Here is a 14,207-nt window from a genome sequence, read left to right as displayed (position 1 = left end):
TTTCGCTCCAATGAGGGGTATCATTCGTTGAGAAATAGAACATAATAGACCTCAGCTGCACAGCCCAGTAGTACCATAGTAAATTTGGACATTTTAATCCCCCTCGATCAAATGGTAAATACAACAAAGACAAACGAAGTCTCGCCCTCCTATTGCTCCATATAAATCCTACAAATATTTTTTTTATTTTTGAGAACAAGTCTGAAGGTGGTGGCAGAGGAATATTTTGGAATAAATAAAGGAATTTCGGCAATATAGTCATTTTTAAAATATTAATTCTCCCAATTATAGAAACTGGTAGCGACGTCCATCTCTCAATCAACTCACTAATTTCAATCAGTAACGGTTCATAATTTGCATTAACAACATTTTCTAGTCTAGGCAATATCTGTACTCCTAAATATTTAAACTGTTCTACACTGTTAAATTGGGTTACCTCAGAAGTTGGGTTTCTTCTGTCCTGTTCATTAAGTAGTAATATAGAAGATTTTGTATTATTCACTTTATATCCCGAAATATCACCAAATGTTTTAATTAGCTGTGACAAGGCTGGAATGGTTTGATTTAGTTTGGACATGAATAAAATTACATCATCACAATACAATGAAATTCGGTGTTCTATCGGCCCTACTCTTATTCCACAAAATTGAGGGTGTGAACGTACTGCTATTGCTAGAGGTTCGATTGCTAATGTAAACAGAAGGGGAGAAAGAGGACATCCTTGTCGGCAACCTTTACTGATTTTAATTGATTTTGAAATATTTCTATTTGTTAAGATTTCCGCTGTAGCATTTTTATATATTATCCGCACCCATTTTATGAAGTCAGTTCCACAGCCAAATCTTTCTAGAATATTGAAAAGATAAGGCCATGTGACTCTATCAAAGGCCTTTTCAGCATCTAACGTTAGAAGTGCTGTATCTGATATTTCTTTGTTAGCATAAATTATATTCAGTACTCTTCTTACGTTGTGGAAACCTTGCCTTCCTGTAATAAAACCGTTTTGATCTTTATTAATGATATTTGGTAATAATGGTTGTAATCGTTTTGCTAAAAGCTTACATATTATCTTAAGATCAGCATTCAATAAACTGATGGGTCTCATGTTCTCACATTTGTTTGAGGGTTTACCCGGTTTTGGCAGTAAAGTAATTACAGCACTATTCATAGCTGGCGGAAGACTGCCATTCTGAAATGGCTCTAGAAACATTTCAAGAAGTGGTGTTAGTAATTTGTTCTTAAATGTTTTATATAGATAGGGAGACCATCCGGTCCTGGACTTTTTCCGGGTTTCATACTATCAATAGCGTGCCCAATTTCTTCTTTATTAATTTCTAAATCCATATCTACTTTTTGTTCATTTGGGATACTTGGTACAGTTAAGTCATCTAAAAACCTATTTAAATTTTGTACATTGGTTTCATTAATTGTGTCATACAATTCCTTATAATAATCTCTAAAGGCATCATTAATCTGCCATGCTAATAATTTACCTGATTTATCGCCTTGTTCATAAAAAGATTGCTTCAGTCTTAGAAGACTAGATGCAGCTCTGAAAGCAGACAACTTGTCATATTCAGCTCTCAAAATAAGCAAATCATTTTCCATTCGCGGGTCACGTTTCTCATATATTTTTTCCTGAAGAATCTTTATCTTATGTTCCAATTGTAACCTCTCCTCACACGAACCTTTTTTGATTTAGAACCTGTATAACTTATAATATGCCCTCTGAGAAAGGCTTTAAATGCTTCCCATTTTATACAAGCAGACGTTTGTGTAGTATTAATTTCAAAGAATTCTTTTATCTGTTTTTCTATATATTTTACAAATTCTTCATCTAGTAACCATTTGTGCTGAAAGTGCCATCTAGGTGGATCTTTTGCCATTTGTTTATCGACATACACTAAACAACATGGTGCAGGATCTGAAACCACTATATTTCCATAGTAACAGTTATTAATTTTGGACCGCAGTTCTGAGGAGATTAAAAAATAATCAATTCGAGAGTATGTCTGAAATGTGTTAGAGTGACAAGAGTAGGCTTTAGCTTGTGGTTTCAATTCTCTCCATATGTCTAGCAGATTCAATTCTTTAATACAACGGATTATAACTGTTCTACACCTGTTGTGTGATTGATCTACTCCTGTGGATCTATCCACACTGGGGTTCAATGTGCAGTTAAAGTCTCCTGCTATTATGTGTTGTCCTGCAAATGACGAGATAGAAAGGAACAGATCTACAAAAAATTTAGGATCATCAATGTTAGGACCATACAGATTTACTAAATTTAGATTTACTGATGATAAAGAGCCTTGGACTATCAAATATCTTCCCCCTCTATCTTTGATGACGTTTTTCACTTGAAATGGTACAGTATTATAAATAAGAATCATAACTCCTCTGGCCTGGGATGAGTAAGAAGCTGTGAATACACTGCCTTGCCACCTTCTCTTGATTATTTTATTGTCCTCCTCTAGAAGATGGGTTTCTTGTAGAAATACAACTTTGGAGTCTATATCCTTTAATCTATTCATGACTTGTTTCACTTTTTTAAGCTTTTGCAGACCTCTGCAGTTCCAAGAAACAAAATTAAGTTTTACTCCTTGAGACATTTATAAAAAAAGAAAAACAGATTACCTTGCAATATAAAAAGAATGTACAGAGAAGCATAACAAACCTGGACGTTAGAACCCACATCCAACACACTGAACATGAACAATTCCCCTTTACCCACTCTCGTGGAAGCCCCCCCCCCCCCCCCCCCAAAACATTCTGACTTCTGCTATCGCTGACGACCACTCCACACCAAGTGAGGATCAGTCAGACCACTGTTTACTTTTCACTTACCAAACCATCTCTGCTCCTGTATAATTTGACCTCAATAAACACTCATCTGCAACGTGTGTAATATGTTTGCTCTAATTAGTAATTTTAGCACTTTAAATAACCTAATTTATACATCATCTTACATTTTTATTTTTTATTTTAATACTTTCTGCGTCTTCTATATTTTCCCCACGCGTAGGCCTAAGTTACCGCCTATGCATAACAGATATATATGAGATCAATGTGTATAATGCGTATGTTTTGCATGTGTATGCATGTCGGCCACACACTACACGGTGTGCTTGCGTGCAAATGTGATTTAGCCCCCACCATTGTCCATCTAAATCTTCTTTATGAACTCCTGTACCTCGGCCGGGGTGTTGAAAGTGTAGGTTCGTTCTTTATGTGTGACCAGCATCTTCGCAGGATGAATCACTCCATGTCGGATCCCTAGATTGCGCAGCTCCTGTCGGACCGGGTCGAATTTTTTCCTCAGTTGGTGTATTCCCGTAGCCAAGTCCGGGTAGAATCGTATTTGCTGGCCCTCGTACCGAATGTCTTTTTTTGCCCGTGCAGCAGCAACAACTGCCTGTTTGCCCTTGTAGCTGAGGAACTTCATGATCAGTGTTCTCGGCGGCATATTGGCGCCCCTCGCCGGTCCGACTCGATGCGCCCTCTCAATGACCACTGATGACTGTAGAGCCGTATCACCAAGCACCTCCGGTATCCATTTTTCCAAAAAGGAGCACGCATCCCGTCCTTCGGCCCCCTCCGGTAGGTTAACTAGTCGCAGATTGTTTAGTCGAGACCTGGACTCCAAATCCAAGAGCTTGTCCTCCAGCGTTTTATTTTGTGACTCCAGCGTGTGCACTTTAGCTTGCAAGTCAACGACGTCATCCTCAGCACTTGATATACGCACCTCAGCCTGCGACACCCGTTCGGTGCAGTCGCTTATCTCCTTCCTCATATTTTCTATCGCCTTCAAAACTGCATCAAATCTTGACGAAATCTCCTTTTTCATAGAGCTTAAAGCAGTCAGTACTGCGCCTTCACTTTCTCCCACAAGTTCACCTTCTCCGCTGGCCTCCTCCGCTGCCACCGCCGCCATGTTGTCTTCGTTAACTTGTTTTGCCTCGCTACGAACACGATAGTCCGTTAACTTTGGCTGTGTAGGAGACGCTTGGCCCTTGTTTTTGCCACCCCTTGGCATCGCAGAATCCACTCCAACACCGTTTGATAAAATTTTGTTGCAAATGAGAGTTTTCAGTAGAAATTATAGTAGCAAAAGCAGAGCACTGTGAAACACGTCTTCCTACGTGGCTGCCATAACCGGAAGTCCGTCAAGTCACTTTTTACTGATCACCATCATAATGGAGTTTGCAAAATAGTGTTTTTTGGGTTCCTCCAGCTTTGCTAAATCCATCGACGTGTGTCTTGCTTGGCCCAATTCATCAAGCACATCTGCATGATATGAAATCGTATATGGGACATTCACAGCATGTTCAAAGCAGCAATAGTGGTTATGATATAACCCCTCTCCAGTGCATCAAGCACATGTGGCGCAAATAAAGACAAATGATTTTGTGAATAAAATCAAATGATCCCACGTTCATACTTGCAGTGTAAGGCATTTGGTGTGAACATGCCTTTAGTCTTCTAAGTGGCGTCAGATTTTGTCTTCTAAGATGGGTTGATAGACTTTCACCCAGGGGGCCACTGTTTATCCCGCATGAAAACAAAAATACATGGTTGACTTCTTTTAACTTAATTTATGAACTGATAAGTAACAGTTATTTAAACTACATCTTTTCCTAAACCTAATCAAGTAGTTTTGTTTCAATTCACAATATTAACCATGTGAGAGTGTTTTGGTTTAGGATCACGTCCTGTGCTTTGTGTGACCAACCATTCACCGAAAATTGTTTTGGTTGTGACAGCAAATTAGCCACCAATAAACATCTTTTGCAGGAATCAGTGTTAGTTTACATAGGAGATGAGGTCTACCAGCCAATCATGAATTTACAGATTTCATATTCCAGCAACAGCTGAACTTGACCAGAAACTGTCTAATGATGATTTCCTGTAAGACCCTGTCTTCATGTCTTTGTGTTGTCAGAAAGAAGAGCTTCAGGTGTATGAGAAGTACTGTCAGAATAAACCTCGCTCGGAAGTCCTCTGGAGGCAGTGTGGAGACAGCCTCTTCTTTCAGGTAACACACACACACTCCCTGCCCAACCTCAGGAGAGCATTTAAATCTCCTTCTAGCTACAACGACATGATGCTCTCTGCTTTTGGGACTTACCCTAACAGGACAGTTTTGACATGAACACTTTTGCCTACTGCAGCTCTTACATGATGGTAAGTGAGAGGTTCATGTGTCTCTTCCTGGTGGTGAATGTGTGGTGTTCCTGTGACAACAGGAATGCCAGAAGAAACTGGACCACAAACTTTCTCTGGATGCCTACCTGTTGAAGCCAGTCCAGAGGATCACCAAATACCAACTCATGCTCAAGGTAACTTACCTGCATACTCCCCACACTCTAAACATGCTGCCAAGTGTTTTCCAGTGAACTCTGACGTCTGCTTGCTGGCTTTGGACGAACAATTTGTTTGATTTGGCAACAAAACGTGTAATCTAAAGACGTTGAAGAAGCGGACTCCAAATGTAAGAAAACAACAGTCATGCTGAACAGGACGAAACTGACGTCCTGTTCAGCATATTTTCTAGCAGTTTTTTGTCTGTGGTCATTTTAAGTATTTTTGTTGTTGTTTTGAGTCTCTTTGTGGTCCCACAATGATTTCTAAAACGTCGGAAGTCAATCTTTGTTTGGTCTGTCTGCAAGATGATAAGCAAATGCTTGTTTTCTGATGGAGTCTGGTTGATGGGTGCTAGGCTATGCTAACATTGTAGCTGCTCCATCAACACTCCAAATAAGTTCATAGACATAAATAAGGCAGAGACCTTGTTGTTTGGACCACAGACAGTCTCTGGTTTCTCCACATAGTCTCTGGACTAATGTGAGCTACTATCTAGACCTCTGGGGGGCCATAGAAGGTCTCTGGTTTTTCTACATAGTCTGGTCTCTGGACTAATGTGAGCTACTATCATAGACAGACCTCTGGGGGACCACAGACAGTCTCTGGTTTCTCCACATAGTCTGGTCTGGTCTCTGGACTAATGTGAGCTACTATCTAGACCTTTGGGGGGCCATAGAAGGTCTCTGGTTTCTCTACATAGTCTGGTCTCTGGACAAATGTGAGCTACTATCATAGACAGACCTCTGGGGGACCACAGACAGTCTCTGGTTTCTCCACATAGTCTGGTCTGGTCTCTGGACTAATGTGAGCTACTATCTAGACCTCTACGGGACCACAAACAGTCTCTGGTCCCTCCACATTGTCTGGTCTGGTCTCTGGACTAATGTGAGCTACTATCAGAGACCTCTATGGGACCACAGACAGTCTCTGGTTCTTCCACATAGTCTGGTCTGATCTCTGGACCAATGTGAGCTACTATCGTAGACTTCTGGGGGACCACAGACACGGGATACAATCATTTTTGATTTAGTTGGAGAATTTCAACACTGATATGCTTTCTTATTCAGTGTCAGATGAATTTCTCACTGAAGTTAAAATAATTTGACTTTAGCAAATAGACAAATGAAGCAAATTCAGCATATTCACCTCATTCGTGTCACCCGGCATGAATTAAGGTCGATTGGCATCTTTGTATTGACTTTGTATGCAAACATGAAAAATGGCCTTCACATTTGGTGTGAACACAAAATTGGAGCTCAGGGTGCCTCTTTTCCATTTCATGTGTTGATCAGATCCACCCGTCGCTCCTCTATAGTAAATATGGTCACTTCCTTCACGGGTTGCAATAAATCCAAGATGGCGACTGCCAAAATGCTTAACTAACTGGGCAAGAGGCTCCTGTCTCTTCTTGTATGCAATGGGTTGGGATGTAAGCAGGATTTTAGACATACCTTTGGAAATATAGAACACATTTTTCTTCTATGAATGTATACAATTTATACAGACCTTACTTCCCCTATGGTAAAGTCAATCTTTATTCTTAATTTAATCTTTCTGACCCCCTTCCTCCTTTCTGTCTTCCAGGAGATGTTGAAATGCAGTAAGGGTGAGGGGACGGCTGAGTTAGAGGAGGCTTTGTCTACCATGCTGGACATCATCAAGTCCGTCAACGACTCCATGCACCAGATAGCCATCACTGGCTTTGAGGTCAGTAAGTGGAATTCATTCATTGTCAGCCTCATTATCATGTACAAAATGAAGAAGTTGAAAAATCGATTTCTTTTACATTCAATATGAAAACACTGTATGAAAGCAATCACATACGTATACATGTAAGTTAATTTGCATTCACATCAGCACATTGGTGTGCGATGCCCAAACCAAAAAGCAGTGTTGTATAGTAACGAAGTAAAAATACTTCGTTACTTTACTTAAGTAGTATTTTTTTATATTTGTACTTTACTTTACTACTTCTATTTCTGACGACTTTTACTTTTACTTCACTACATTTTCCGAAAAAAATCTGTACTTTTACTCCGTTACATTTACCTGAGCATCCTCGTTACTCGTTACAAAATAAGAAGGAACGTGACAGCCAATGGACAATCTTTGTTTTGTTGTAGTGGGACTAGTAGCCAATGATGTTGGGAGATACAGACCGCAAGACGTTATCATTGGTTTACCCCGTTGTGCGGCGGATGAAATCAGCGGCCAAATTTCAAATTAATGGTCGCATTGTCATGCTAGTAGTAGTCTCAGACAAGTCGGGTCTCTAATGTTAGCCTACTTGAAGAGAAGGAGGAAGACAGAGAAGCAAAATGTCAGAGATGGAGGAGGTGACTGAATCGGTGACTGAACCTGCTGCTGAAACAACCAGCATAGTGTTACTGTCAATAGACTTTAATGGTGAAGCAAAGAGTGTGTTGTTCCACGCAGTGAAACTATACAGTCGAGGATTACGTTTTTGTTTGTTTGTTTTTGTTTTTGACTGCCCCTCGGCCCCTGAGCGTCTCCGTGGTCTAATGTGAGTGGGCTTGGCCTCTGCTAGCCAAAAACTGAACTCCTGGGTTATTGAATGATCTGTCTGTCTTTTTCTGGTGTTATTGGAGACCGTACCTGTGTTTGGAGAGTCCGAGTTTTGATATAGCAAACCAGCTGATGATGACAGTCAGACTAATTTACATAGTGGTAGTGTTATTATTAAGTTAGCTTTTAAATCATGCAGCTGAAATCGCTATGTTTAGTATTACCTGTGGCCACGAAGGAGTGTGTGAGTGGGCAAATTTCTGATTGCGTTTTATTAACAGTACTTTTTACTTTTGATACTTAAGTACAGTAAATACAAGCTACTTTTTTACTTTTACTCAAGTAATATTCTAGCAGGCAACTTTCACTTTTACTTGAGTAATCTTCCAGTAAGGTACTTTTACTTTTACTCAAGTATGGCTTTTGGGTACTTTATACAACACTGCCAAAAAGTTACTTTTTTTTTAAACCTCCATTTAAACTCCTAGAATCCAAATTTTTCCTTCAGGGTGTTTTTTTAACAACCCTCTGATGTGATGATGATGTGATATCAACCTCCATTAATAACTTAATTTGGTCATTACTGTGTGAGAATATACAGAAATGTAACTCTTTGAACTACCTCGTATGAACAGGTTAGTTACCAGCGATTGGCGCAACAACAAAAAAATTGATGCAGAGAGAGTAATACATGTAGCTGTGATGTAGGTGTGTATAAAAGGTGGGTATGTCCACGGAAGGAGGACACTCGTCCTGCTTTATTGGAAAATGTGAATTTCCATCAGAAAGCTGAACAGTGATTCCCGACAAATCTGAGAAAATCACAGGAACTTAACAGACTATGATGAAAACACATTGTACTTTTTTTCTTTTTGCTCTGTTTTTTTTTTTTTTTTTTGCAGAATCTTCATTTAAGACAACATTGTGTGATTGTGTGAATTGTGTGAAGAGTTTTGAGAATCAACATCTTCAAACATGTAAATTATACACAAAACTGCAAAAACGTGGTTCCCCGTAACTCTTGAGAACACTAAAACAATCTGTCCATTCACCTTAAATAATTGATTAACCAGACGCTCTCAGGGTGACCCTCCATTCTTAAGAAGGTCAGGGAGCCGAAACCATACTTGGTTAATAAATAGGCCAACGGTTAGGGGAGTTGAGGAATTTGTTGTGATTCTTTGGATGTGAGTATTTTATTGGTTTGTTGGTGAAAGAACATTTCGGAGATTTCATCTCACTCAGTGGTGATTTCAATCTGTGTTTGCTCTCACAAGCTGCTTCAAAGAATTTCCCTCTGCATAATTGAAATAGTGACGTAAATCATGCTATCGATCTGCTTGGCTTCATGGAGACACACAGTTCACTATCATGGGTGAACAGATTTGGGACACTGTTTCAGTCATTATTTCTTGTTAAGACAGGTTCCAAAAATGACATTTACAGTGCAGTTTACGGAAGATTTTAACACATGGAATAGTCTACTTTAAGTAAGAAATACAACAAAATGGAAGCTTAGTTGTGTGATGAAATTGTTATTTTTTTCAATACTGGAGGTTCAATTGAGTGTAAAAGCAAATTATAAGCACTTACATACACTTGTAATACTGGACATAAGCACACAATTAAAATATATATAGTTGATGAATGTCAGAATATATGTTATATATTATAACTGTAAGTGAAATATGTTTTTATATACCAATATATGAAGTAAAGCAAGGAAATCAAATCATTTAAAAAATAAAAATCTGGGTTGTATCCATCGTCTACCACTTTATCCTGTATTCAGGATCGCGGGGGGGGGGGGGGGGGGGGGGTGATACAAGGAAGACATAGTAGACAAGTTAGACACGGTTGTCAAAGTAGACAAAGTAGGGGGGGAAGAGCGGGTTGGCTGGCAACCGCAAGATTGCCGGTTCGATCCCCGGCTCCTCCTAGCTGAGTGCCGGGTGTCCCTGAGCAAGACACCTCACCCTAATTGCTCCTGACGAGCTGGCTGCCGCCCTGCGTGGTTGACTCTGCCGTCGGTGTATGAATGTGTGCGTGAATGGGTGAATGTCAGTTATTACTTTTATCCAAAGCGCTATATAAATTTAGACATGGTAGTCATGGCAGACAAGGTATTCAAAGTAGACAAGGCAGACATCATGGTAGACAAGGCAGTCATGGTAGACATGGTAGACAAGGTAGACATGGTAGACAAGGTAGACACGGTAGACAAGGTAGACATGGTAGTCATGGTAGACAAGGTAGTCATGGTAGACAAGGTAGACAAGGTAGACATGGTAGACATGGTAGACAAGGTAGACAAGGCAGACAAGGTAGTCATGGTAGACAAGGTAGACAAGGCAGACATGGTAGTCATGGTAGACAAGGTAGACACGGTAGACAAGGTAGACAAGGTAGACATCGTAGTCATGGTAGACATGGTAGACAAGGTAGACATGGTAGTCATGGTAGACATGGTAGACAAGGTAGACATGGTAGTCATGGTAGACAAGGTAGTCATGGTAGACAAGGTAGACATGGTAGACATGGTAGACAAGGTAGACAAGGCAGACATGGTAGTCATGGTAGACAAGGTAGACACGGTAGACAAGGTAGACATGGTAGTCATGGTAGACAAGGTAGTCATGGTAGACATGGTAGACATGGTAGACAAGGTAGACATGGTAGTCATGGTAGTCATGGTAGACAAGGTAGACAAGGCAGACATGGTAGTCATGGTAGACAAGGTAGACATGGTAGTCATGGTAGACATGGTAGACAAGGTAGACATGGTAGTCATGGTAGACAAGGTAGACATGGTAGTCATGGTAGACAAGGTAGTCATGGTAGACAAGGTAGACAAGGTAGACATGGTAGACATGGTAGACAAGGTAGACAAGGCAGACATGGTAGTCATGGTAGACAAGGTAGACACGGTAGACAAGGTAGTCATGGTAGACAAGGTAGTCATGGTAGACATGGTAGACATGGTAGACAAGGTAGACATGGTAGTCATGGTAGTCATGGTAGACAAGGTAGACAAGGCAGACATGGTAGTCATGGTAGACAAGGTAGACAAGGTAGACAAGGTAGACATGGTAGTCATGGTAGACATGGTAGACAAGGTAGACATGGTAGTCATGGTAGACAAGGTAGACATGGTAGTCATGGTAGACAAGGTAGACAAGGTAGACAAGGTAGACATGGTAGTCATGGTAGACATGGTAGACAAGGTAGACATGGTAGTCATGGTAGACAAGGTAGACATGGTAGTCATGGTAGACAAGGTAGTCATGGTAGACAAGGTAGTCATGGTAGACAAGGTAGACAAGGCAGACATGGTAGTCACGGTAGACAAGATAGACATGGTAGTCATGGTAGACAAAGTAGGGGGGTTTAGCTCAGGAGGAAGAGCGGGTTGGCTGGCAACCGCAAGATTTCCGGTTCGATCCTCGGCTCCTCCTAGCTGAGTGCCTGGTGTCCCCTAGCAAGACACCTCACCTTAATTGCTGTCGCCCTGCGTGGTTGACTCCGCCGTCGGTGTGTGAATGTGTGCGTGAATGGGTGAATGTCAGTCACCCATTCATGGCTGTAAAGCGCTTTCGATAAAAGCGCTATATAAATGAGGACCATTTAGACATGGTAGACATGGTAGAGAAGGTAGACAAGGTAGACATGGTAGACAAGGTAGACATGGTAGACAAGATGGACATGGTAGACAAGGTAGACCACCAGATACAGACACAAGGAACAACAGGGACTACATATACAAGGAACATATCAGACAACAAGAAACAGGTGGGCAGACAAGAGGGCCAACTAACAGCTGATTGGAGGAAAGTAGACTAATACCACACATGTGACACAGAAAAAATGAGGAAAAAAGAAAAAGGCAGGAAGGCAGGGAACTAAACCATCAACCACCATAACCCTAAGATCATGACAATGATCATGTACGTTTGTGTTTATCTGAAGATATTTCATACAAATCCAATCTGTGTGGTCATGACTTGAGTGTGTGACATATATTAGCTTTCATATAGGTAATAGCCAGGCAAGCTATGGTACAAGCAGTGCAAAGAATGATGGGACAAACACTGCATGGGTAATAAATTACTATTTACAAAGTTGGGATAATGTTTCTTCCTTTATGGTGTCTTTACGGAATTACCCCTTGATCTACTAAAGCAACAGACCTGAATTGTGCAGATTAAATGATTTCCACTGCAAACTGCTGTGCCTGTATGGAGTGCTGCTCTAAAAGTTTGACTGTCTGTATGTTGATGTTTACAGGGAAACCTGAGCGAACTTGGGAAGCTGCTGATGCAGGGATCCTTTAATGTGTGGACTGACCACAAGAGAGGCCACAGCAAGGTACACCCCCACACTCCTGTAGATAGCATCTCTGTCTGCCACCACCAGAAGAACTGAATGTAAACATCAGGATGCCATAGCTGCCATTTTTTACTGAAGTCAAACAGGACAGCTTTAAAGAACTGCACTAGTGATCCTGCTGGTTTTAGATTTGTGCTTGAAAACAGCTAATTTGCTGCTAATTAATAGAGCATAAATTAGATTTTGACAAATGTTAAGGAATGTCAACGACAACACACTGTTGCTCAATTGGATCAATTGTTTCATAACCGGTTATAAACCCCTAATAGTGTCTTTCATCTAAATATATTGTTGCAATGACACATTTTCTCTGGTGTGGCTGGACAAAACAGGACAAGGTTGCTGCAAATGGAGATTGCAGTAGTAAAACGGTGTCGTCTTCTCACATTGAAGACATGCAAAACAGGCGAACACAGCTTAATGGTTAATGACAAACGTGGTGTTACCAGAATTATGTAACAGCTGTTACCACACTTAATTTGACAGCAATGCACTAATATATATCAACATGAAAATGATACACATAAAATAACCGATGACCTGGTTTCAGGTGAAGGACTTGGCAAGGTTCAAGCCCATGCAGAGGCACCTGTTCCTGTATGACAAGATGATGCTGTTTTGTAAGAAACGAGAGGAGACCACAGACGGACACGACAAGACACCGTCCTACAGCTTCAAACACTCGCTCAAGGTCAGATACACATGGTGTTATGTGGGATCAAGGTGTTATTTTGTTTTTTTGTGACTCCTTGGTATGTGGCAACATGACATAGGGGGGGTTTAGGCTCCTAGCTGAGTGCCTGGTGTCCCTGAGCAAGACACCTCACCTTAATTGTTCCTGACGAGCTGGCTGTCGCCCCGCGTGGTTGACTCCGCTGTCGGTGTGTGAATGTATGTATGAATGGGTGAATGTCAGTCATTCCTGTAAAGCGCTTTGGATAAAAGCGCTATATAAATGAGGACCATTTACCATGATGAAGACCCCATTGTGATCTTAAGCAATATTCAGCTAAAGTTGAATGTGTATTTTGAGAAATACCTAATAGGGTATTTGCAGGCCAGAATGAACGTAACTTGAAGCAAAATATACAGTTTGGGATTTTTGTCGATATCTGAGATGCTGATATTTTCCAATTTATTTTGGCTGATACTGATATACGGCAGGTGGAGGTAATGCTGAAGTACCGTAAACTTGCATTCTCAGTAAACATTGTAAACATGAGTTCATGGTCTCTCGAGTTTCAAGTCTTCTGCAACCCAGCATGATGTTCCTCCTTTCATTTAGCAATGGGAAAAAACTGTCATTAAATAATGACTAATTTTCATGTTTAAACATAAAACTCAGAATACAACGGGTGAAGATTGGTGGTGATATTTATTTATTAAGGACTCTATGAAGCGTCTGGCCTTAAAAGGAGATAGTGATGATGATGTTGAGGATCAGAAACATGAGCTCCTCTACGTCCTCTCAGAGGTTTTGGTTCATAGCGGCGCCACCTGGACCTGGATGAGCTTTACTCTCCTGTAATGTCTTGTGATGGACAGCAGGTGGAGCACAAGACTTCTTGTTTCTGCTGCAGCTCAGCCTCCTTGAAACTTTCAGCTGTGTTGGTTTGAAATGTTTGATTTGAAACAATGCATCTTGCTGTATTTTTATGAATATTTTTAAAAATGAATCGATACCAAATGATGAGCTTGTGGATCGAAGTAACAAATCCGCAGGATCATTCGGCCCATCCGTGCAAAACATCCATTAGACAAGGTATTAATTTACTCTCACAAAAAACAAGCAGTATAATTTAAGTATCTTTAATCGAGTCGGACACTCACTACCTCCCAAACACATTGTTTGCTTCTATTTTTAACAGCAAGATTTTGTGTAAAATGCACGTAGTTGGGAAATAGCGAGGATTCATGGTAAGACACGGTGA

At 40.7% G+C, this 14,207-nt stretch overlaps 1 protein-coding gene across 3 annotated transcripts in view; it reads left to right on the top strand.

The window, feature by feature from the left end:
* The window catches only part of mcf2l2 (MCF.2 cell line derived transforming sequence-like 2), a 143,665-nt gene that overhangs the window by 86,397 nt on the left and 43,061 nt on the right, over positions 1–14,207 (top strand). For all 3 annotated transcript variants that reach the window (XM_084011542.1, XM_084011544.1, XM_084011543.1), the window contains exons 19-23: positions 4,943–5,035; positions 5,247–5,339; positions 6,949–7,071; positions 12,175–12,255; positions 12,827–12,967. In XM_084011542.1, coding sequence (XP_083867668.1) covers positions 4,943–5,035; positions 5,247–5,339; positions 6,949–7,071; positions 12,175–12,255; positions 12,827–12,967 — 531 coding nt within the window. The remainder of the gene's footprint in view (positions 1–4,942; positions 5,036–5,246; positions 5,340–6,948; positions 7,072–12,174; positions 12,256–12,826; positions 12,968–14,207) is intronic.

This window comes from Eutrigla gurnardus (genome assembly GCF_963514095.1).
Source record: "Eutrigla gurnardus genome assembly, chromosome: 6".
Lineage (NCBI taxonomy): Eukaryota > Metazoa > Chordata > Actinopteri > Perciformes > Triglidae > Eutrigla > Eutrigla gurnardus.
This window is presented reverse-complemented; position numbering and strand designations above follow the sequence as displayed.